The 25,110-nt window shown below is 36.2% G+C and overlaps 4 protein-coding genes across 9 annotated transcripts; 2 read left to right on the forward strand and 2 right to left on the reverse strand.

Annotated features, from left to right (window-relative positions):
* The first annotated feature begins 761 nt into the window (after positions 1-761).
* LOC120005739 (zinc finger MYM-type protein 1-like) lies at positions 762-4,067 on the forward strand. 4 transcript variants are annotated; one of them, XM_038855569.1, is made up of 5 exons: positions 762-986; positions 1,327-1,436; positions 1,519-1,631; positions 1,735-3,143; positions 3,930-4,067. In XM_038855569.1, exon 4 carries the CDS (start codon positions 1,763-1,765, stop codon positions 3,107-3,109), a length of 1,347 nt encoding a protein of 448 aa, XP_038711497.1. In that variant the 5' UTR covers positions 762-986; positions 1,327-1,436; positions 1,519-1,631; positions 1,735-1,762; the 3' UTR covers positions 3,110-3,143; positions 3,930-4,067. The 4 variants fall into 4 exon arrangements, with proteins under 4 accessions (XP_038711497.1, XP_038711489.1, XP_038711471.1 ...); XM_038855561.1 differs by lacking the exon at positions 3,930-4,067 and adding an exon at positions 3,776-3,913; XM_038855543.1 differs by lacking the exon at positions 3,930-4,067 and adding an exon at positions 3,771-3,908.
* A 1,043-nt stretch (positions 4,068-5,110) lies between these two features.
* On the forward strand, positions 5,111-5,901 carry LOC120004988 (peamaclein-like). The gene is made up of 2 exons (XM_038854403.1): positions 5,111-5,596; positions 5,690-5,901. Exons 1-2 carry the CDS (start codon positions 5,524-5,526, stop codon positions 5,872-5,874), a joined length of 258 nt encoding a protein of 85 aa, XP_038710331.1. The 5' UTR covers positions 5,111-5,523; the 3' UTR covers positions 5,875-5,901.
* A 62-nt stretch (positions 5,902-5,963) lies between these two features.
* On the reverse strand, positions 5,964-10,282 carry LOC120004973 (pumilio homolog 12-like). Of its 3 annotated transcripts, none has more exons than XM_038854383.1 (7): positions 10,097-10,282; positions 9,709-9,853; positions 8,247-8,807; positions 7,989-8,157; positions 6,796-6,959; positions 6,443-6,701; positions 5,964-6,342 (listed from the first exon to the last, which is right to left on the reverse strand). In XM_038854383.1, the coding sequence occupies exons 2-7, from the start codon at positions 9,753-9,755 to the stop codon at positions 6,214-6,216; spliced, it is 1,329 nt and encodes a 442-aa protein (XP_038710311.1). In that variant the 5' UTR covers positions 9,756-9,853; positions 10,097-10,282; the 3' UTR covers positions 5,964-6,213. The 3 variants fall into 3 exon arrangements, with proteins under 3 accessions (XP_038710311.1, XP_038710303.1, XP_038710319.1); XM_038854375.1 differs by having other exon boundaries at positions 8,247-9,272; XM_038854391.1 differs by lacking the exon at positions 10,097-10,282 and having other exon boundaries at positions 9,163-9,822.
* Positions 10,283-10,986: 704 nt separating this feature from the next.
* LOC119981617 lies at positions 10,987-16,811 on the reverse strand. Its single transcript, XM_038824692.1, has 6 exons — positions 16,458-16,811; positions 15,430-15,635; positions 14,820-15,111; positions 13,039-13,146; positions 12,257-12,498; positions 10,987-11,323 (listed from the first exon to the last, which is right to left on the reverse strand). Exons 1-6 carry the CDS (start codon positions 16,662-16,664, stop codon positions 11,206-11,208), a joined length of 1,173 nt encoding a protein of 390 aa, XP_038680620.1. The 5' UTR covers positions 16,665-16,811; the 3' UTR covers positions 10,987-11,205.
* Between the last annotated feature and the right edge of the window lie 8,299 nt (positions 16,812-25,110).

Below are 25,110 nucleotides of genomic sequence, written 5' to 3' on the forward strand. Positions count from 1 at the left end.
GCTAAAGAAAACCAAAATTGCAAGTTTTTGACCCAAAATAAACCATATTTGAGTTGGATTTTTTAACAACTCCCTTTTTCAGTTTCTAGTGAGTTTGTGACTTGTGTGATAGACTTCTTCCAACACAAATCACTTTGCATCTACTGATCACATGTATTTGCTTTCTTTATAATATATATGATCAGATGAACAGCAGACATGCACATCCAAATGTTGCAGTCAATCTTTTCTTCTTTGGAAATCTTGCATCAAATGTCCCCCCACACACAATGATACTGATACACCATCATTCATGATTTAAAAAAATATATATATACTTTTGGATTCTGTTGTGCGCTTTTATGATTTTAAAAAGTTTGTCCCATCATTCATGCAAAGAAGTAAACTAAAATATCTTGAACTAGTCGTTGCTTATAGCCATCCATCCACACTACTTTTCAAACTGAATATCATTGTCACCAGGGGCGAAGCTACGTTTAGTAGCTGACCCCCCTCAAAATTTTCTTTATAACCCTTATTATGTACAAATTTTCATAAAGACCCCCCTAAAAATAAAATAAACTACAAAAAGACCCTCCTGAATTTTTCTCATCCTATCTTCATGGCCTTTGGATCTTTAAAGACTCTTACACACCATTGGATTTGCCTACCAAAATAAGGTTATTATCAAGAACAAGGTTATTGCAATCAAAAACAATTCTTCTCTCTTGCACGTAAATCCTCCTCTACGTTCTGACTTCTACGATGAGCGTTCTGCGTTCGCCCACTCTTCCAAATCGACATGATCGGCACGCCGTCAGTCTCTAGTTCTCTTCTTCCATGCTTCGTCTACCTCGTCTAGTCTTCTTCCGTTCTTCGTCTACCTGGTGGCTGGTTCTATTTTTCTCACAATCTCACTGTAAGTTGAGCTGAGCACTTGAGCCTCTGCCTCTAGGTCATCGACTCATGTTCGTGAATCGCAAAGGGGCAAAAATCTGAAAATCATGGTAATTCCTTGGTTTCTTTTTGACTTTTTCTATGATATCATTAGATATTGATACTTTTGATTTCACAATTCAACATATTGTCTATCGTTCAATAATTCAATTAATAATTAATTGTAGTTTGTTGACTTGTTCCGTAACTTCCGTTGTTCAATTTCTGCAATTGTTCCGTAACTTCCGTTGTTTGGTTTCTGCAACTGCAATTGTTCAATTAGTATTTAGTAATTGAAGTTTTTCTATTGAAATTGAAGTATAGTTTCTAAACCATGATAAACTAGCTAAGTCTGTACTGTATAATTGTAATTGAATATTGTAAATATTGAAGTTTGTCTTTCTTTTGCAGATTTGAGTCTTTGACTATTTCAATTTGAGTCTAATTATCAATATATATTTGGGCAATTGGCCAATTGAATTCATTGATACAAGCAACTAAGCAAGGAGACAATAACTGCAGTAAGACACAAATCCATCTATCTTGCTAGTTTGCTTTATTGTGTTCTTATTGTAAATATTGAACTTTGTCTTTCTTTTGCAGATTTGAGTCTTTGACTATTTCAATCTAATTAGTCTGATTATCATTATATATATGGGCAATTGACCAATTGAATTCATTGATACAAGCAACTAACTAGCAAGGAGCCAATAACAGTAAGGCACAAATCCTTATCCATTTATTGTTCCTAGTTCCCTTCTCTGAAGTACTTTTAAGTGTTGTGATTTGTGATTGTGAACTATGTTTTTTGTTTGCCAGGATTGAATTGATCTGTTAGTCTCTATCAATGGATAAATTTGTCACCAAAGTTAAGCGTACAACAGTGGAGTCATCTTCACCCATGACATCAAAGAAAGGTCGTGTGGAGATCGATTATGAAAATCTTCCTACAGACCTGGGGTTACGATGTTCAATATGGGATTATGGCCCTAATGATATAGATCGCGTTAGGCGTTCATACTTACAGAAGGGTCCTTGTCAACCCATTTGCCATGAATTTCCACAAACCCTTATGATGGATGAATTAAGAAGGTTCAATAAAGATTGGTTTGAACAATATTCTGATTGGTTGGAGTACAGTGTAGCAAAGGATGCAGCATATTGCCTCTATTGTTATCTTTTCAAACCCAAAAGCAATCAAGGTGGTGGAGATGTATTTGTTGGTGTTGGGTTTAGCACTTGGAGGAAGAAAGAGAAGTTTGACCAACATGTTGGGAAACATAATAGTGCTCATAATCAAGCAAGAAGAAAGTGTCAGGATCTCATGAGTCAGAGACTTGCTGCAAGTATTTCTACTTTGTTCACTAGTAACACAAATAAATGCAGAATTGAATATCAAACTCGCTTGAGTGCGGCTATTGATTGTGTACGATTTCTCTTACGACAAGGTTTATCATTTCGAGGTCATGATGAATCTGAATTGTCAACAAATAGAGGAAACTACTTGGAGCTATTTCACTGGCTTGCTGATCACAATCAGAAAATCAATAGTTCCTCTTTTGAAAATGCTCCTAAAAACTCTCAGTTGGTTTCGTCGGATATTCAGAAGGATCTTTGTATTGCTGCTACTATTGAGGTCACCAATGCCATTATCAAGGATATTGGAGAAGCACCAATTACTCTTTTGGTTGATGAATCTCGAGACATTTCAACCAAGGAACAAATGGCAGTTGCTTTGAGGTATGTCAACAAAAAAGGAATGATAGTAGAGCGTTGCATTGGTATTGAGCATGTTGCTAACACCACGGCTATCTCACTCAAGGCTTCCATTCAAAAATTATTCTCTCGACACAAGTTAAGCTTATCAAGCTTGCGTGGTCAAGGGTATGATGGAGCGAGTAACATGCAAGGTGAATTTCGTGGTTTGAAAGCACTTATATTAAATGAGAATCCTTGTGCTTTTTATATTCATTATTTCGCTTATCAACTTCAATTGACTCTTGTTGCCATTTCAAAAAATCATGCTCAAGTGGAGTTTCTTTTTGAAATAACTTCAAAAATCATGAATATTGTTGGAGCATCTTGCAAAAGAAAAGACATTCTCTTAGCTAAGCAACATGACAGAGTACTTGAAGCATTAAAGAAAGGAGAGATTCTTAGTGGAAGAGGTTTGAATCAAGAAATTAATTTATAGCGACCGGGTGACACTCGTTGGGGCTCACATTACGGTACGTTAATTAGACTCATTTCTATGTTTTCTTCTGTGAGTGAGGTACTTGAAATCATAATGGATGATGGAATAAGTTCTGAACAAAAAATTGATGCTGAAGTTTTGTTGGAGATAATGCACTCATATGACTTTGTGTTCACTATGCATTTGATGAAGAGTATATTGGGAATTACTAATGACTTGTCACTAGCGTTGCAAAGAAAAGAGCAGGATATTGAAAATGCATTAAACTTAGTGAAAATATCTAGAAAGCGGCTACAAGAGTTGAGATCTAGTGATGATAAATGGGAGTCTTTGTTAGAGGAAGTGTCTTCATTTTGTTCTTTACATGAAATTGTTGTGCCCAGCATGGATGATGTGTTTGTAGCTCGTAGACGTTCAAGACGTAGAGCAGAAAAAGTGACAAACTTACATCATATTCGTGTTGAAGTTTGCAACACTATTATAGATTTACAACTTTCAGAGCTAGACAATCGTTTCTCAAAACAAAGTTGTGAGGTGCTTTCTTGTGTGGGATGTCTCAGTCCAGCCAACTCATTTTCTGCTTTCAATGTTACAAAACTGCTTGACTTTGCTAGATTATATCCGAAAGATTTCTCTGACTATGATCTTGTGCTACTTGAAGATCAGCTTCAAACTTATATTGTTGATATGCAAACAAGTGAAGAGTTTTTAGCTGTTGACGGTATTACCGGTCTTGCAAGAAAAATGATTGAAACAAGAAGACATGTTATTTATCCACTTGTCTACATGCTCATCACATTGGCATTAACTCTACCTGTAGCAACTGCAACTGTGGAGAGAACATTTTCTGGAATGAAGATTATTAAGAATCGGTTACGCAGTCGCATGGGAGATGATTGGCTCAATGCTTGTTTGATTTCATACATTGAGAAAGATGTCCTTAATGAAATTGAAAATGAAGCTATCATGCAACGTTTTCAATCTATGAAATCTCGTAGGGAGCAATTGTAAATGAACTTTCACAGGTAATTTGTAATCCATAACTGAATTTTTTTTATAGCTTATTGTCTTGTGAGTTGTGACCCCCCTCACATTTTGTCCTGGCTTCGCCCCTGATTTTCACCACTATATTATTGAAAGGAACCCCAAATCAGATTATCATTGGGCTAAAATATTATATATGTGCTTAGACTATAGCAGTTTTCTCGATTATGTCCTTAAACTATTTTTTTTCTTCATTCTATCCTCAAACTATTGTTTTCCACATGGTTTCTATCCTGAGTCAGCATTCCGGTGTTGACTCCGGCGAAAATGCTGACGTGGCATCCATGTGATTATAAAATAAAAAAAAAAACTCGTCGGAGTTCAGATGACACGTCAGCATTTTTGTCGGAGTCAACACCGGAAAGTTGACTGAGGAGAGAAACCATGTGGAAAATAATAGTTTAAGGATAGAATGAAGAAAAAAAATAGTTTAAGGACATAATAGAGAAAAATGTGATAGTCTAAGGACATATTTAATATTTTAGCCGATTATCATTGTGGGTAACCTGATATACAACTCAACCATAATTGCTAGCTTTTCCAAGGCCATGTTCCCCTGTTCATTAGAGATAAGTAACTTAGGGTTTATTGGATTTTTTTTTGTGTACAGTGAGACTTGCAGCCACTATCCTTTGGATGTGCACTGAATAAACGCCTTGGCGTTTGTCCGAGTTATATTTATATATATCATGCTATAAGTTGTAATATTAATTCTCAGATTAGTTATTATAGGAATCTCAGTAATTGACATCTCAATTATCACAATTGCTGACTTATATGCATAAAATTTTATGTACATCATGTGAGACATATAGAGTTCACGAATTCATTTAGATTATGTTAATCTGTACGTCCAACTCATGAGCTGGGATAACATGGATATCAACCTTTGGGACTTTTATCATTTTCGTTTTCAGATGCAAGATTGACAAGTACCTTCCATATATCATTACTTCTTCTGGGCCCTTGGTGTCAATGGGCCAACAATCCAAATTAATACTTCAGACAGATAGCATCATCAAAGGGCCAGCCCAATCCTTGAATATGTTGTCTAAATATATCTCAAAGCCTTCCATCAACAGACGTAAAAAAGAAAGTGCTCTTATGAAGAAACAAGCAGGGATGGCACTTCCTGCAGACGATGCAAAGCACTGGCAACCTTGACAACTCACGCCTGCAGAAACGGTGTGGGCATAGAAGCAGAGCAAGAACCCACCGCAAACACTCTCTGCCCTCAGGCTTATCCTTTCACAATATTCCAAAAACTGTTCCAGCTATTCCCTTCAATGAAAAACAAACCAAAACCCACTTGCCTTTGCTATAAATACACACACTGACCTCACTTTTTTTGCCACAAAGCAAACACCAAGATGAAGTTGTTCTTTGCAACCTTGCTTCTTTGTTCACTTCTTCTTAGCTCTGAACCTGTCATGGCTCAGTCATGTAAGAACCGCTTCCTCCCTTGTTTCAATCTGTATGCATTTACACTTGTATTAAGTGACAAATATATTTCTTGATCCTCCAAATCTATGGCAGGGTTTTGTGCCGGAAAGTGCAAGGCGAGGTGTGCCAGAGCTGGATTCCAGGGCAGGTGCATCAAGTACTGTGGTATTTGCTGCCAGAAGTGCAAGTGTGTTCCTTCTGGTACCTATGGGAACAAGCATCAGTGTCCTTGTTACAGAGACAAAAAGAATTCCAAAGGCAGACCCAAGTGTCCTTAAATCATCTTCATTACCACTTCAAGCATGTTTTTTGGGAATCCATGATTCAAATGTCAAGGTGTGTTTCATCTGGAATGCAAGATCATGTCTGTATGCAAAAATAATTTTATGATCTAAATATCATAACATTTAACAACCAACAGTACTGGGAAGGCTACAGGACATATACTTCAACAAATCTACGACTACAACAGCCTACTAAACAAAATTTAAAGGAGAATCTGGAAGCACAAGCCTCCCCAGCATAAACTACTTAGAGCATTGATAAAAAAAAAAAAAAAAAGCATCATTAAGTACTAATTAGAGGTAAAACCAGAGCATGCAACAAGCCATGAAGCTTCAAACAAATCTCGCAACATGTCGCTTGCTTGCTCTGGCATGAGCCAGCACCCTTTTCCCATGAAGATGGCTTTGTAGATATGCACTCTTGTCCACAATGCAGCTAACAAGAATGTCATGAATATCACCCTGATTTATCAAGTTAAAATGACAGAACTCCAAATTAGCATTCCAAATATATACACCAATTATATAAGGAAAAAGGTTAGCATAAGCTAGTGATGTGAACCTTTGATACTTCAAGTGCTGACTGGGCAACAAAGTTCCCAAAAGGATCTTGAAGAACCTTAAGAAAGTCAGGACTGTAAATCATCTCCTGGATAATCCTTGACCGATCCCCCACACCGGATTCTCTCAAACACTTCTCCACCACATGGCTACCAAACTTGTCAAGGGAAAGACTTACATAACTTCCTTCAAGCTTTGCTACCATTTCTGCTGTTACTTGCGGCATCCCCATTGCAAGTAAGAACTGCACAACATAGTTCCTGAAACAAAAATTCCTCGAATCAAACTATCTTGAAGTATAGAATAAATAAATTTAAAAAATTAAAAACGTGGAAATTAAAAAGGATCACAAACCCATAAGGATGTCCTGATAGTGATAATGCATTAGCTGTTATATCAGCAACTAGTCTGTCTTTAATGTCTCTTGGAGCATAAGACAAACATTGTTGCAGTACACAACACCCACTTTTGTTTGTGGCAATGTCAAGACAGTTTTCTGCTATCTCTTTCATTATATCCTGCAACAAAAAATGGGTTTAGGAACAAAATATTGTGCATGGATGCATTATATATAGCAACACATATATTGGTGATGAATGTACATACAACAACTAATAATGATGCTGCAAGAAAATTCATGAAAACTCATAAAAAAAATGAAAAAGGTAAATTATCCACTCAGGATTGTAAAGTGGCATGACATTCTCCATTGCAGCACTTGCTTCCTCGCTAGAACTCTCAGAGCACACAGCTAAATAGGCATTAGCTCGAAGCAAAGGCATGGAGGCTAGCACTCAGAGCAATAGTAAGCTACTCAGAGCTCTAGCTCCAGTTAGATATAATAATATATGTATGTGTGTGTGTTGCGGTGCCCATGAGTAACCATAAAAATGAAACTAAGATGTTATACGCTAAAGCATACACTCGAACAATAGTAAACGAAAAATTCAAGGTAAAACTTTTAGTAAAGCCATGGGGCATAACCTTGTGTTTTTATAACTTACAATAATGTACAGTAAATATTTTAAAATTTTCCTGAGAAGTAGAAGAGGACTAGGCCTCTAACTCTTGCTTCTGTTCTATTACACAACAGTGGCACTACCTAGTTATTTGTCATTCCTCCACAGTTAGAATAATGTGAAACAAAGCATAAGAATGCATCATAAAGAGAAGAAATCACGCATAGCATCACCGTAATACAATGATTTATTACTGAAATAGGAGAATGCACAAGAGAAAAGTGATTTATTTGAGTAGAGTGGAGCAATTTAAATATCCAGAATCAACAAGATTTTGCCTTATTCTGCGAAGCTCATAATTTTGACATATAAAAAAAGTAATTGAGAAAGAAAAAAAGCTAGAAGTTCAGTTCTCCCAAGTACAGACATGCAAACAAAAGTGACATAACTAGGAAACTGAACCGAACATCAAACTGATATGCCTCTTAATTTTGGTTTTTCTAGTTCAACGGCTTGTTTGTCATTGTATAAATTATTTGGAGGCATACTTTACATAATTAAAGTTTAATAGCAAATACAAAAAAGTACCTTGATATCTACATTGCTGAAGAATCTTAAGCATTGTTGAATTACATGATGACCATCCCCATTCTTGGTTAAGGTGAGTGTGACATGCCTCTGCTTCAGAACTGATACAAGCAAGGATATTTGCTCTTGAGTGGTAATACACTCCACCATCTTTTGTACAACACGAGTTCTACAAAATGTTTTACACAAAATTTATTAAAAAAAACAACAATGAAACACTCAAACTTTAAATTTTGCTCCAAAAACGAAACTACTTACCCATGATGATCAGTACACAGACTTATAATCCTATGTTCATTAGTGGTCAACCAAAGAAGAAGTTGAGTCAATTGTTCTTCGTTACACACCTCAAACAGCTTCTGCACAACAAAATTACCAGAAGGGTCTTTTATGAGTTCACTCAGATTATCTTTCAGATCCATAAAAATTATATATATCTCCTCTGGCTTTCGATCTTCTAACTTCCTCTGCAAGAAAACACATCCTTGTGGTTCTTTAGCCAATAAACAAATTTGGCCTCTCAAATGATCCAAAGATAACAACATGGAGTAATTGTTGGAATACTGCTTCCTTGATGACAACAAGTTTGATCCAACCCCATTAATAGATCTTCCACGGCTGGAATCAAGTCGGATCCCACTCTGATCCAAATTAGTCCTAACTGAATATCCTCCACGCTGCAAATTAGCTGTGGATTGATCCAATGAATTAAACCCCAATGATCTCAGATGAGTTTCCCTAGCAGCAGATTGGATCCTCATCGTCAGCAAGCTTTTCAACAGTTGCTGCTGTTGCTGTTGATATTGATATGTATGAAACCTATCAATATCAAGTGGAGATAGATCAGAACCCCTTGAAGTTGATAGATTCATCAGACTGAAAGCTTGATTGATATCATAGTCCTCTCCAATAGGGTTTAGGGGCACCCTATTCATATCAACTGGTTGTTGATTTTGGTGGTTTTGTAAGGTAGGGTTTTGAGAGAGATGGTTTAGTGACAGATAAGGGATCTGGTTTCTTGGTGTAGACGGGTATGGGAGTTGTGGTTGATAATAAGAGTTAAACTGTATAGGATCAATAGGGTGGTGATTTTGGTTTTGCATATTTTGTGAAGGGATTGGTTGTTGAAGAACATTGTAGTCTGAAGGATAAGAAGCAAATATGGGATTTATACCAGTAGAATGTTGGACAACTCCTCCTCCATTGTTATTGTTTCTTCTCTCTTCAGCCTCTTCACTGGCTCTCCACGACTCCATAGTATACAATCCAAAAGAAAGAAAAATACTAATTAAGAGAAAGAAAGAAAAAAAAAAGTCTGAGAAGAGTCTCTAATTGGGAAACAGAAGGAAGGAAGACTGAAACAACGAAACACTATTAGGGGTTTATGAAGAGGTTCAAGGCCGCTAGAGTTTTGATACTTGCAGATTACTGGGGGTTTGTGAAGAGGTTTAAGCCCGCTAGAGTTTTGATACTTGCAGATTACTGAATCTAAATATATATATATATATATATATATATAAGCACACTTCTTTTGTTTCCAATTTCCATGCAAAAAAAAAAAAAAGAAGCATTAATTCAGCCTTGTTTATATTCTTTTTTTATATAAAATAAAAAAATTGAACCCAATCTTGTGCATACGGGAAGCAAATCAAATAAAAACTGACTAGAAGGAAACAAACAGAGTTACCAAATACCAAGAATCATAGGAGAGTAACTAAACCTGACCAGAAGGAACTGTAAAACCATCAACAAAGATAGAAACCTCATGAAATATTGGCTTCTCCGAACTGGAACCACCGTGTAAGGAAGTCGAAGCCTCTGCTTCGAACGGATTGTGAAGCTTCCAGTTCTTCTTCACCATATAACTACAATTCAAATCAGAAGTCATCGTTAACAAAAAAAAAATCACGATAACATCGTAATCCGCACAATCAAACCAGCAAAAAAGCTTTTCCGTCTGCAATTCCTCTAATTGACAAGAAAAAAGGACGACTTTCAAAGAGATTGAAAGAAAATTAAAAAAACCTCTTAACAAAATCGGTAATTCGTTTCAGAGATGTTGAAACTGGAAAAAAAGAAAACAAAAAAGGGAGATAAAGAGAAAGAACCTGCCGAAATTGGAGAGAGAATTGGCGCCCCAAGCCATAGCTAGGGTCTTCTGGTTCTTGCTACTGCTCTCTTGTTCCTCTTCCTGTTACTGCCATTACTGTAGTGTGAAGTAGAATTCGAACTGATGCTTCTCTTCGACATTTGGCCTTAATTCAGAGCTCGAAAAAGGGTACAACAAATAGTGCAATTCAAACGAACAGATTCAAATGAATTGGCAATCCTGTTATATAGCGCGACTGTGTAACAAAACTACAAAAGCCAAGAGCTGGTTTGGGCCTGGGCCTATCTGGTGTTGAGGCTAATGGGCCTCGTGAGAACCAAGGCCCATTAAGAAGAAAACCTATCCTTGACGAGGTTGGAAACTTGGAACTCTCTACTCCTTTAGGTTTTCCTCTTTTAATAATTCTTAAATTATTTTGTTTAATTATTCTTTAAGATTATTTAATTATTATGTTTATTTATTTTTTAAAGATTGAGAAGAAGTGGATAGAAAATCGCAAAGAAAAAGAGAAGTAGAAAGCATGTTGGAGAAGGAACAAGACGACAGCGTTTTATTTTTTTTATTTTTTTTTCATTTTTCTTTTCTTTCTTTTAGAGTTAAAGTCAGAAATATAATGAAAACTGAAAAACATCAAATCAATCTTAGGCTTCATATTTTAAAAAAATCAAACATTTATGTTTATTATATTAAATTAATCTAAATGTTTTTAATATTATTATAAATTATTTCTTATTTATTCTACTATTTATTTTAATCTGTTACAATTTAAATGCATAATACCCCCACATAATACCCACTCGTAATGTAGCTACAATTCTCTGCCCAAATGACATCACAAATTTCAGCTCCTGGACAAGAAAGGGGAAGAAAATAAAACTTTAACAGGAATGCAGAAAAACCAAAATAATACATCACAAGAATCCTATAATACTCTTACACCATCAGAACATGACAAGAAGGAAGATAGGCCCATAACTGATAAAATTATGACTGGAAAAAAAAAGTGTATCCGTCTACAAACTCTACACATAAATGAACTCCCAATTCCAGTCTCCTCATGTATGAAAAAAGGTTGCATACACCATTCAATATATACACACACAAATCTCAAGCAACTTCCTCACCACCCCGAGTATCATCTTCCACATCACTTGTCAATGATAAAAGTTCCGTCAGCTCCATTCGAAATTCAAGGCCTCTCAGATAGTGTCCCAGCAGCATACACCTGAAGTAGAGAAAAGCAGATATCAGAATCCAAAGAGCTTTTTATATATTTCATTCCTTATTTGCAGAAGCAAACATATAATAATTACACAACAGAAGCAAAGAACTACTAAAGCAAGCAACCTTGCACATCAGAGTTTCAGCCCTCCTTGCCCAACAAGGTAAGGGTAAAAGTAAACAACTCTCGTGCACAGGGCTCCCGTAGTGGCAGGGTTGGGGACAGACAGGATGTAAGCAAACCTTACCCCCATATAATATGTGGAGAGACTATTTCTAGTAATTGAACATGTGACCTCTAGGTACTACAACTCTACCACTGGACCACTTGATAGAAAGGATAATAAGGAGAGGAATATCTGATGCATCAAAAGATAACATCAAAAGTACAAGCATAAGCTCATTTATTAGATTTAATCATCGGAAAGCCAAATTTCGGTAAAGTTACACAAGCCACTAACTTATCATAATTCTCCTTGTTATCCAGGCTAAAGCCATTATGTAATAGCACGTGGCCACAGGCAGGTTCCTAAATAATCTCCAGAATAAATGCGGGCGGAAATTTGGTTTTCCCTTTCAAATATCAAGAGAAAAAGAAAGAAAGAAATATTTAAGACATTAAAAAGCCACACTGACTAGTACATAACTACATAACCCCATGCTGACGATTAGCATAAAAAAAAAATTCTATTTTTCAGTGTCTCAATCAAGCATCCACCAGGGTAGGAAAAGTTCATAGAACAACATCCCCCCCCCCCTGCGGGGCACAATGCCCTCGTGGTGGATGCAGGGTTGTGTGGAAGGACAGATGTACATAGTTTTAGCCCCACAAGGAAAGAGGTGGTTTCTGCGATTTGAACTTGCGGGATCTAGGCTGCAATGAAGAAATTCTTGGGTGTGTGTGCAGAGAACGAGAAGGAGAGAGAACAAAACTAACCAGAATATTAGGCGTGCCAGATAGTCCCGAGTTAATGAGATAACGGGACGGAAATGAAGTGTGTTCTCAACAAGTTCAGCACCATCTTCACTCCATAAATTTACTGTTCCAGCTGATGTGTTTTCTGGTGGAGAAGGAGCCTTAGAATGCATCCTGGGTGAAAGTGTTGCAAGGAGACCATGGACTACCGAGTGGATTACCTCCTTTAATTCAGGGGAAGTCGGTTCTGATAGCTCAACCACCTGTCCATGGCATATTTATCAGTTGCAATTACAAAAATAATAGTTTTGACCTTCAAGAGCAGAGAGATTAAACAGAACCAAACCAAAGTCCACTTTCATCAATGCAAATGAACAAGTCAAAGGTTTAACAAGAAGGGAAATTCACGGTCCTAAAGAATATCTGGATTACTAAATTGTGAACCCAGAACTTTGGTATGTATGAGATATGCAGGGTACATGATCAGTACGACTCCCATCAGTTACCATGCATTCATAAAATTTGGACAGAATGGATTATGATGTTGTCATAAGCAAAGAAACAATTGCTGGATTTTACTCTTGTAAAGTAGTCATTCTACGACTGCACTACAAATCAATTTATAGCAGCATGTTACTAGGTTTCGATTAGGAATAGAACCCAAAAATTCAAAATGAATTTTCAACTTACAATGTGCAAGAAATCATGCATGATGGTTCAACATGTCTGCATATTAATGAGCTTCCGGTGTCACAAAAATACTTTGAAAAAGTAATCAAAAAATGTCACAAATGGGGGCAAACCTTTTCTGGTTTCAGCGATCTTAAGTAGTCAAGCAAATCATTCTTCTCTTCCCCAACAAATTGTTGCATTTGAAGAGCGGCATTTTTCCTCTTTGTATCACGAAGTTCCTTTTGACAAAATCAGAAAAAAAATAAATATGAGAAGTTGAGAATGCAATCAACGCATCCCCAACACATTGCCGCAAAAGAGATAGTGAAGTAAATAATTCCACTTTTATAGTTAGGTGAAAAGAAACAATTCCTAAGAATTTGGGGATCATAGCTTCAGAAATGATATCCAGTAGATTTTTCATGTTCTCCCAAGTTTTATCTTTAAATTACTCTATATGCTTCATTTCAATAAGCTTCTTTAATTGAGAACTCCTTCGTCTTAATACCTATAATGTTCCAAGCTGCTGGCAAACAAAACAATTTCGACAGAAACTTAAGTGAGTTGATTGAAGACAAAAACTACATTATGTAGGAGATCTATTTCGAAAATTAAAGAGACTGTCTAATAGATGTCAATATATAAATTACAATAACAATCCCGTTAAGCTTTTAAAGTAAGCTCAAGTCAGTTATTAGGTCTTCTAAAAGTCCCTTTTGACTGATTTTAAATTTGTCAACTCAAAACCTAGATTTGGGATTCTGCCCGCTATCCTACAAACTTTCATTCCAGTAAAAAACTTATGAAAAGAAATGCATGGAGATCTGGAAAACTGAGAAAAGGAAAAAAGAGCAAAGAGATAAATTTAGGCTTCCCTCTCACCAAGGGAAAAAAGAATAAGAAAACAAATCAAGAGAAGAAAGCAGCTATAAAAATAGTATTCCCGCTCTTATTTAGAGGAGGCTCCCTCTTTCCTGGTGAACCAATTACTAAAACCCCATCCTCATAAATCAACATTACAAAAATATACGCGCATCAATCCCCAAAACAAAAAGGTTAAGAGTGATGCAGCATTATGAATGTATAGGATGATATTCTCTTACAGGTCAGCAGAAGATGATAATGCAAGTTTTCATCAAGGGAACAATAGATATGTTGCAAACATAAAATATGGTACATAAACATGATGAGTTTACCAATGGAATTAAATTTTCCGGTTTTTTTAAAAAAATGGCAAAAATATAACTAGCAGCCTTAAACATTAGTGTAGGCATGCAGTGCAGAAATCAGAGGCAAACTTCAAGGCTGGCCATTTCTCCAGCATATATCAAAATACACATAATTGATAATGAACTTCATAAAAATCTAAGTTGTAAGAATCTCATACAAAACATAAATATGTTTGCAACGGTACTCCAAAAAAAGCCTCAAAAGAAAGCCTCAACCACATAAAAAAAGATCTCATAAAGAAACATGTTAGCACTCCAAAACAAATCCAATACTGCAAGCACGGGACATGTATAAATAAAGATAAAATGGCCTCTTATTGCAATTGGCTCTTTTAAATGACCTGTCCCTGAAACTTTACTCAAGATAGCAACTAAATCCAACTACTTAAATAGTTAAATGGCCTATGCAATCCTTTTTGTTCCATTAGTAGGGCCACTTGCTCGTTTCAGAAATATCAATAAGTTATGTAAGAACCTCATCTCGGCAATAGAAGTTCCCGATAATATGAGCATAAGATATCTCAAAGCAAGATGAGCGAAAAATCAATTTGATTGTTTTTATATTAAAATACAAGGTCCAGTGTTATTTGTAGTCAAACACCAATCATAATCAATACCCTAACTTCCACAAGTCATTGATTGTTCAAATACAAAGGAAGGTCCCCTGGAATACTTTTACATACCTTTTTTACTGAAGATAAACGAGACTGCAAATGAAGAATATATTGTTGAGCCTCATGGGACATCTCTCCCAGACCTGGTCCATCTATAATATCAGATGAGCTCTCAGTTATTTCCTCAGATTCGGCAGATAAATCTTCTCTTCTGGAAAGATTGTCTATATTTACACAATCAAGCATCATCTGCTGCATATCAACTTTAGAGTCTTCGAGTACTCTATTTTCAAAATTTTCTTCATGTGTGTCAAGGTTCCTTTCAAGACAAAGCCTATATTCTGCATTCCGCAATGTATACCTGTAACAACAGAGAAAATTCATTTGAATATCTCTAGCATAATAAGGGACATGGGCTAATAGAATATTGCAGAAAGACTATTGAACTCTATAACCAAGCATTGGAAGCTTAGAACTAAGGATGCATAATTGCACAGCACAATGAAACCTAAACTCAAATTTATCTATTTCAACTAAAAGAGAATAACAAGATTAAGGAGAAACATTATCTTGTCCAGAAGGATGGTTTCCTATATATATATATATATATATATATATATATATATATATATATATATATATATATATATATATATATATATGAAATAGAAGAACATACCCAGTCATCATTGAAGAAACCAATAACCGAGAAAGGGGCTCCCATAAAGCCTCAATAAAAACTTGAAACTGGTCAGAAGGAAGTAAGCCCAACATGCCTGAGATAGTCCTTTTCATGGCATCCAGGGTGGTTGGAGGAACATCTTTTTGGATAAGGCTCACATCCAATGGCTCTATTTCTTGTATCAACTTTGCAAGGACTGATTTCTGTAAGAATGAAAACCCTACCATAAGAAGCAACATCACTGAACAATCTTAAAAACGAGTATGCATACTTTTTCAACAAATTAACACTATCTACCTAATGAATTGATTAATCTAATAGCAGTTCTCCTTGAGCATTGGTCAGTTTGAAGAAGAATGCTTAAGATAGAAACGCAACATAACGAGAAACCTGGCAAACCAAATGGAAACTTTTCAAATAGAAACATAACACAACAGAACGTTGTCAGTTGGGGTCTAATTTGCGATGTACCTACAATATTACTTCCAATGGAGCTGAATGATGCAGCTCTTGGCTGGTGAAGCGGGCCAAAAAATTTGTAAATGAATCCACAGAAGTTCCAGGACAGTTTACAATTCAGATGTATGTGAAGTGGGCTCACAAATTTCTAAATGACTGCACAGAAGTTCCAGTCAAGTTTACAATCGATAAGTATCATAAAAGTCTTTCAGCTAGTCCCCTGTTCATGATGGGAATGGCACCGAAAGAGAACAAGAGGATCCATAACTCTAGGGAATCAACAGATATGTTATTTAGTTGCATTAAGCTTTGGTGTTCCAATCTCCGTTACCTCTCTGTTAATTTATGTTTTGTAATTCCATCAAAAATTTTCAATTACCTCTCACACCACCGGCCCTAAAATCCAACTAGTTCATAGGAAACTACTTGTTTTGTCATTCTTCACATAGTTCACAATCAGACTGCCGCCAATTCAAAAAATCTGCAACTGGTTTTCAAATTCCTCTCAAATCAACTAAGCTACACAAAACCACATACAAGATAGCATAAATTCCAAAGCCACAAACCTTATCAGTCGAATTGGAATCCGGTCTGGAGTCGAGTCCCTCGAAAGAAGAAGCGGAATTCGACGAAGCGGGTACCAGGGTCCGCAATTTCCTAGGTTTCAAGAGTGATAAGGATTGAGGATGAGACGAGTGGGAGACATAGAGAAGGGGACGATATAAGGGGAGCGGAGAACGAGAAACAAAGGAAGAGAAGAGAAAGGTTGCCATTAGCAACAACCTTTTCTCTCTCTCGGCGTGTCGAAGCCTCTCGCTCGTTTATTTCCTCTGCGGACCCCTCCGCTGCTGTCCTGCAACTCCAGCCACAAATACAGTGTTAACAGAGACGTTGAAAACACGATATACTCAGATCAGATCGCACTGCTGCCTTTGCTTATCTTCTTATTTACTCGTTAAAAGTTAAAACTTCTGCTCAAGTACAATCTGTCATTCTCAAACCCCAAACCACTTATGTATATATACCATATAAATAAATATATACGGGGGGCAAAATGCTGTCATATGTCAGTAATTCGGGTTCAAACATAATATTTTTATCCTGTTTAAAATCAGGTTCGGTCCAAACATGAAAATATTATTCTGTTTACTTGTTCATATCCTAATCTAGATTAAGTACCTGCTTAGCACGGCAGTTCCCAAAATGGGACAGCTAACGGTCCCACTTTGCCGAGCCACTGTGCCAAACTGCATAGTTCCGTTGGGTGTTACCGCACTTAAAACGGTGTGGTAGCGCTCCAGTTGAAAAAACTCCAATTTTTTTTTTAATTTTTTTAATGTGGAACCCATGTGATCCCACATGTTAAAAATCACTTTTTATTTAAAAATGATGGGACCCACTTATATTATATTTAAATAATACTTATATAGTATAAATTAAATTCTTAATAACATACAAAATGTACTAATAAATTAAATTCTTAATAACATATTTATATAATAAAATTAAATTCTTAATAAGATAAATTAATTTCTTAATAACATACAAAATTCTTGATAATATTTTATATTTATTAATTTATAATTATTATAATTATCTATAAGAAATTATATTTATTCATATTAAATATATTATATTACAATTTTTACCTAAAATAATTATAATTTTTACTTAATAAATTATACTTATAAATTAATAATAATACAACTAAATATATTTTACCTAACCAATTCCATAACTTATAAGTTACAAACAACTTTCAGTTCACCAAACACCTTACAGTTTATTTTAGAGCTTTAAGCTCAGTGTTTTTTTCACAGCTTAACAGCTAGCGTTGAAAATCAACACAACCGCTCTACCAAACGGAACCTAAATTATTGCCTAGATTTAAATCAATCCAAATTTAATCAATTAAGTTTGTCCGAAATTCAATCTGAATTAGTTTGGACATATAAATATTTCGTAAATACGTGCTGTTATCCGATCTGGATTTTTTTTTCCACCCCTACATATGTATTTGATAAAACTAAAATATTTGTTTCTTTTAAACTTGTAAATAGATTATTACTAGAGGTGTGAAAGGGGTCGAGGCCGTCGGCTCGTCCCAACACTTCCTAACGAGCTGGGTTGGAGTTCCTGGCTTGGCCCGCGACAGACGATGGGCAGTGCCAGGCCCGGCCCAGCCTTGTTTAAACAAAATTTGAAGTTTTCTGAAAATTAAAAAGGAGACTAATTTCATTAGAAGTGGTTTTCGCATCTTTTATCCATTATAAGTGGATCTTTGCAACAACACAATGCCTTTTAATATTTTTATTAGATCCTGTTCATGGTGATTAGTGGGCTAATTCTTAGGATATTCTTATCATTTCGTTTCCTAAATAGCATAACAATGCTATTTTCTTCAATTTTTTTTATCCAATTAACCGAAATTCTTTTCTCAGCCTCATTTTGGCACCCGATGAGTTTTATGAACTCCATGAGGCTTGATTATGTGGGGTTCCCGGATTCTGTTGTAAATTTTTTACGGCTGTAAAATGAATCAATGGTCGGATGTGATCTTGTTAGATCCTAATAAGATCACATCCGACCGTTGATCCAAAAATTTTACAGCAGATCCCGGAACCCAATTATCCTGTTGATTCTGCTTCATATAGCGATCCTAGCACCATCAGCCATAGGCTTTCTGTCATCATGAATCACACCCAAAAGCTCAAGGTCCTTGGTAATCAGTGAAACTGTAAATTATATCCATGCACAAGGATTCAATCTATTATCTATGTTTATTTCTCTATGTTTATTACATGGAACTTCTACCATGTCTCAGATGTCAAAAGCAAAGACAACACAAGATAACCCAAAGAAGCTGATCAGACTTTCTCAACCCAAAAAAAGAAGAAGAGTCTACCATTAATGGTGTACGCACCAAATTCCTCAGTATAAATTAAATACACTTAGAATTTGATACAAATTACAAATATTTAAATCAAAGTGGATTTGATCTCTTCTTTTGACGTATTCCACACGAATACGGAATCCTCTGATTTTAGTTGAGTGCTTCAAACAAATTCTACGAATTTGTAATAAAATCCAGTTGGATTTGAGTGTTGGACTTGAATTTAGGATTTGATTGTCGGACTTGAGACTTGATGGAATTCTAAGAATTCTGGATTTAGAGAACTTGAATTTCACTTCCGAGACTTGACTTAGACTTGAGACTTGAAGGAATTCTAAGAATTCCGGATTTAAAGAACTTGGACTTTTCACTTCCGAGACTTGACTTGGATTTGAGACTTGAAGGAATTCTAAGAATTCCGGATTTAGAGAAGAAATTTGAGAGAGTCTTTAGATAGTTTCTCTCTACTCCTCTTCTTTTTTTTTTTTTTTTCCAAATGAGCTTGGTATTTATAGGCAAAGGGAGAAGTGAAATTTACTTATGTACCCTTGGCCTTAACCCTTGACATTAAGGGTATTGTAGAGAAATCACTTAATCAATGATTATCCCTTTAATTTTATTTTTATTTTATTTGAATTTGATTTGATTTGTATTTATCTTAGATTTTATCCATTTAACAATATTTTGGGCTTCATAAATTATTTTAATTTAGAGCCCACTATTTTATTTAATTGGGCTGCAAATTTTTTGTGTCTACAAATGCCCCCTCAAGACTTAAGTTATCAAAGACTAGATAATTTAAGTCTTGAATTATCTAATAAAATTTGTTTTATATAATCACAATTTGATTTGTATTTGATAACTTATAACTAATCTCACTTGATATAGGAGATTTAGTCTTATATAAAGCCAACTATGCCATAGAGTTTGTATACTCCACACCACGCATAAAAGGTGAGATGGCTTTCTTCACTTTTTTTTTTTACACAACACCTTTGTTTCCTTGTTGCATCCCATATATATATATATATATATATATATATATATATATATAAATGTTTTGCTTTAAAAACAACCAAATTTGACTTTCGTGGTTGTGATGTTGCATGGCTGCACCATAACTATACATATACATATATACACACGTGTATATGTATTCTTTCTTCGGCAGCTGAAATTTCTTTTTCTTTTTTTTTCCCTTTGGAAGCTGATTTTTTTTTTTTTTTAAAATTTAGATATGGCCTCCCGCAAACCGTGTTCAGCCCCAAAGACGGATTCTGAGGGTAGCTCAAACTCTAATCCACAATGGATTACAGAATCTAGTAATCCCAAATTTAAAGGGAAAACAATTCGTTTTCCGATGGCTTTTGTTGGACTTCACTCTTCTACAGACATGCAGAGTCATCTTAAATTTCACGTCAATAGTGCAATGACTGGTAGTTTTGCTATCCCCGACGTCAATCGATTTCAAGGTTTGGATATGTCTTTAATTAGCAAATCCAAGGAATTGGCATCCACGGATGCCCGTCGTCCTGGCCTACCTTACTTGTGTATTGCACCACATCATAATGAGGATGACTTCATCCCACAGCCTTTGATTGCCGAGAATATTGGGAACAAATTTATTAGATGGGGGACATCTTTGAACCCCAGAGGAGAGATTTCATATCTTAATGGATTTTGGGAGTGGTACAGACGGGTTGCTGGACTCCTTAAGGATAGAGGCTTGGAGGATTTATCATTAGCAGTCGAAGCAGCAACGATGGAATATCATCGTCCCCCTTCAGCATATCGGGCTTTATGTGAGGTATGGTGTCCTGAAACCAATACCTTTGTGACGAGGCATGGAGAAATTGGCATTTCTCTTTGGGAGATCTTATTTATGCTCGTATGCTTATTGTTCCAGACTTTACTAAGGAACGTTGCAAGATAGAAGCAGAACAAAAGGAAGTTAGACTTGAGATTTCTCGTCTAGAGAAGCAAATAATGCTTTGTCCTCCAAACTTGACTCCATTGATGAGAAAATGAAAAAGGAAAATGATGACCTTAATCAATTGAAGGAATCACATTCAAAGCTAGAGAAGCTCCAAGTTAAGGATGCCACTACAGTTGAGTCGATTGCTAGACGGAAGGCAACTTTGGAAGATGGATTCCGTGGGCTAGCAAATTGGATCAAGAAGAATTAGACTTCTTTATTTATTTATTCATGTTCTTTGTCATTTTGGTTAACTTTTTTTTTTTACGTAATGAACATTCATATCAATGAATTCATTTGTTTTTTTTTTTTTAATGCTATAACTTGGCACACCATCAAGTATGCACATATAAGCATTAAACGAAGGTATTCTCATTAAAGAAAGGAACCTTAAATCATAACATGAATGTATATTTACATGCTTCGATTTTGTCCTTTCGAAATGATAATACAAAGAAATTTTTTTTTATTGAATTTGACTGAACTTGAAAATAGAAGACAAAGTCTTCTATTTTTAGTTGGATTGGAAATAAAAGACAAGGTCTTTTTTTTTATTTGGATTTAACTGAACTTGGAAATAAAAGACAAAGTCTTTTTTTTTAACTGATCTTGGAAATAAAAGACAAAGTCTTTTTTTTATTTGATTTGACTGAATTTGGAAATAAAAGACAAGGTCTTTTTTTTTTATTTGATTTGATTTGACTGAACTTGGAAATTCCCAAGCTGCCTACGTACTCCTTTTGAGGAGATCAAGTCAAACGTAGTTCCAAGGAAATATTTTTTTTTTTTAACTCTTATTTTTGCCTAGACCGCCCTTTCGGGTTTTCAATCTAGCGAGTTTTTTTTTTTTTTGATGCCATTCATAGTTTATACTCATATGGGCAAGGAGTATTACAATTTAATTCTAAGCGTAAAAACGCTTCAAGAATTTTCCATTGATAGGTCCGATCCGTAGACCGTCCTTGTCGATAATTTTATAAGCACCATTTGTGTAGACTTCTGTGACTACATATGGTCCATCCCATTTGGGTAGGAACTTGCCCCCAGTCCGTCGAGTGATCACAATCGGCCTCCTTATAGCTAAGACCAAGTCTCCTATTTGAAATGATCGAGGATGTACTTTTTTATTGAAAGCTCTGGACATACGAGCTTGATAGCATTCCAGTCGCTTTTGAGCTTCCAATCTTCTTTCGTCTAAGGACTCAAGTTCTTCCAACCTTAATTGAGCATTTTGCTCTGTAGTAAGGCCTTCTTGGATAGCAATCCTGAGAGACGGAATTTGACATTCCAGTGGTATTACTGCTTCAACGCCATAAACCAAAGAATATGGTGTGGCTTGTGTTGGTGTTCGATAAGTTATTCGGTAGGCCCACAAAGCTTCTCCTACCCTTTCATGCCAATCCCTCTTTGACTTGGAGACAACTTTCTTTAGCAAAGTGTAGAGAGTTTTGTTAAAGGCTTCTGCAAGTCCATTTGCTGCTGCGTTATACATGGAGGAATTGTGTTGGACAAAATGAAACTTTTGACAAAGTTTGTCCATTAGATTGTTATAGAATGGTTTCCCATTATCAGTAATGATATATCGGGGAACTCCATATCTATAAATGATTTGACCTTGGATGAAATTGACAACGGTCTCTTTTTTAACTTCTTTTAATGGAAGTGCTTCCGCCCATCTTGAGAAATAATCTGTAGCTGCCAAGATATACAAATGGCCAGCAGACGATTTTGGAGTTATGGGTCCTACAACATCCAAACCCCAGGCATCAAAAGGCCATGAAGCAACAGTCGGATGTAAGGGTTCCGGTGGTTGGTGTATAAAGTTCGCATGAACTTGACAAGCTTCACATCTTTTAGCATATTCCATGGAATCTTTCACCATGGTTGACCAATAATATCCCATCCTTTTTATCCGAAAGTGAAGTTTTGGTCCGGACTGATGAGCACCACATATCCCGGAATGAGCTTCTTCCAATACTTGATTCGCTTCTTCTTTGCTTAGGCATCGAAGAAATACACCATCAAAAGAACGCCGATAAAGCGTATCTTTGTAGTATATGAATCTAGAGGCACGTCGCCGAATTTCCGTTTTATGGCGATGATCACTTGGTAACTTTCCATATTTAAGAAAGTCAATGATTGGTTGCCTCCAATCCTCATTTTCAGTTGTATCACCTGAGATATTATGAACTTCTGCTTCATCTTCAGGTGTCCATGATGGAATTACCCATTTTTGAGAAATGGACATAATCGCGATATCTTTATCGGAGTTAGCCAATACAATAGCTAAGTTAGCCAATGCATCTGCTTGTCGATTTTCATTCCTTGGGACATGAATAATATTAACCATGTCAAATTTTTCCAAGAGCTTTGCCGCATGCTTCTGGTAAGGAATTAAATTGATCTTCCGGACTTCATATTTTGATAAAAGTTGATTAATAACCAACTTAGAATCTCCGAAAATTTCGAGTTGTCCGAGCTGCATCTCTAAAGCCATTTCCAAGCCAATTATCAAGGCTTGGTATTCCGCCACATTGTTGGAACACATCTCCATCAATGTGAAGGAGAAAGGCATGACTTCATTTTGAGGGGTAACAAAAACTACCCCAGCTCCTGCACCATATTTTCGTGCAGCACCATCAAAGAATAATTTCCATGATGGTATTACATCAGTGAAAAAGACTTCTTCATCCGGGAATTCTTCTGGAAGCTCCCACTCTGCTGGAATCGGATGGTCCGCTAGGAAATCCGCTAAAGCTTGTCCTTTTATAGCCTTTTGAGGTACAAAAGTAATATCAAACTCTGATAGAAGAAGTGCCCACTTTGCTAATCTTCCAGATAAGACTGGTCTTGACATGATGAATTTAAGTGGATCCGCCTTTGAGATCAAATGAATAACATGTGCAAGCATATAATGTCTTAGCTTTTTTGTTGCAAAGACTAATGCTAGGCACACTTTTTCAATTGGTGAATAATTTAGCTCCGCACCTACCAACGTACGACTCACGTAGTATGATGCGCTTTCCTTCCCCTCGTCATCCACTTGTCCAAGCAGTGCTCCTAATGATCGCTCTTGGGCAGCAATGTATAGGATTAATGGTCTACCTGGAATTGGTGCCTTTAATACAGGCGGATGTAGGAGGTACTCTTTGATATTATTAAAGGCATTCCGACAAGTATCATCCCATTTAAAAGAAGTGTCTTTTTTCATCAACTTATTGAATGGGTGGCATCGTCCAGCAAGGTTTGAAATAAACCTTCTAATATACGCGAGCTTCCCTTGCAAGCTTTTTAGCTCGTGTAAGTTAGTCGGTTCTGGCATTTTTAAAATGGCATCGATTTTTGTTCGATCAATTTCAATACCTCGATGCCTTACGATGAAGCCAAGAAATTTTCCAGAAGTGACACCAAAGGCGCACTTGAGAGGATTCATCTTTAATTGAAATCGACGAAGTCTTTCAAAGATAACCCGTAAATCATCTAAATGATTTTTTCGGTTTTTGGTCTTTACGACTAAGTCGTCCACATAACATTCCACCTTTTTATGCAATATATCATCAAAGATCTTCTGCATGGCACGTTGATATGTGGCTCCGGCATTCTTCAATCCAAAAGGCATAACTTTGTAACAATATATTCCTTTTGGAGTACGGAATGCAGTGAATTCCTCATCCTTTGGGTTCATCCGAATTTGATTGTATCCAGACGAACCATCCATGAAGGATAACACTTCGTGTCCGGTAGTTGCATCAACCATTAGCTCCGTGATGGGCAATGGAAAATCATCCTTTGGACATGCTTTATTTAAATCTCGGAAGTCAACACAGACCCGTAATTGCCCATTTTTCTTCATCACTGGGACAATATTGGCAATCCATGTCGGGTATTTAACTTCTCGAATGAATCCAGCTTCAATAAGTTTATTGACTTCATTTTCAATTTTCGGGACTAATTCCGGTCGGAATCGTCTTTGAGCTTGTTTTATGGGACGTACTCCATGTTTGATAGACAAGTGATGGACAACAATCTTTGGATCTAGTCCTGGCATTTCTTTGTAAGTCCATGCAAAGACATCCATATATTCTTGCAAAAGCTGGATGTATTTTGTTTCTTCTTCTGGACTTAGAAGTGCGCTTACAAATGTTGGCCTTGGATCAGCTTCAGTTCCTAGATTGATCTCCTTGAGTTCATCAACCGTAGCTTGCCCCCCATCTTCTAAGGTAGATGGTGCCGATATGGGTTCTTCATCAGAAGATGAGTCGGAACTGAATTCTTTTTCAGTCACTTCCTTAATTGTGACGTGATTGACAGAAACAATCACCTTGTTTTTACCTTTATCTTTAGCTAGAGC

This window comes from Tripterygium wilfordii, chromosome 2 (genome assembly GCF_013401445.1).
Source record: "Tripterygium wilfordii isolate XIE 37 chromosome 2, ASM1340144v1, whole genome shotgun sequence".
NCBI lineage: Eukaryota > Viridiplantae > Streptophyta > Magnoliopsida > Celastrales > Celastraceae > Tripterygium > Tripterygium wilfordii.

Coding starts and splice junctions, on each gene's coding strand:
- LOC120005739 (XM_038855569.1), top strand. CDS start 1,763: ATGGATAAATTTGTCACCAAAGTTAAGCGTACAACAGTGGAGTCATCT.
- LOC120004988 (XM_038854403.1), top strand. CDS start 5,524: ATGAAGTTGTTCTTTGCAACCTTGCTTCTTTGTTCACTTCTTCTTAGC. Junction 5,597..5,689: donor ACCTGTCATGGCTCAGTCAT/GTAAGAACCGCT, acceptor AATCTATGGCAG/GGTTTTGTGCCGGAAAGTGC.
- LOC120004973 (XM_038854375.1), bottom strand. CDS start 9,755: ATGAGGTTTCTATCTTTGTTGATGGTTTTACAGTTCCTTCTGGTCAG. Junction 9,273..9,708: donor TTACAGTTCCTTCTGGTCAG/GTTTAGTTACTC, acceptor TCTCTTAATTAG/TATTTTTCTTTCTTTTGGAT. Junction 6,343..6,442: donor CAGCACTTGAAGTATCAAAG/GTTCACATCACT, acceptor TTGATAAATCAG/GGTGATATTCATGACATTCT.
- LOC119981617 (XM_038824692.1), bottom strand. CDS start 16,664: ATGGCAACCTTTCTCTTCTCTTCCTTTGTTTCTCGTTCTCCGCTCCCC. Junction 15,636..16,457: donor ATTCCAATTCGACTGATAAG/GTTTGTGGCTTT, acceptor TCATTCTTACAG/AAATCAGTCCTTGCAAAGTT. Junction 15,112..15,429: donor GTTTCTTCAATGATGACTGG/GTATGTTCTTCT, acceptor CTGTTGTTACAG/GTATACATTGCGGAATGCAG.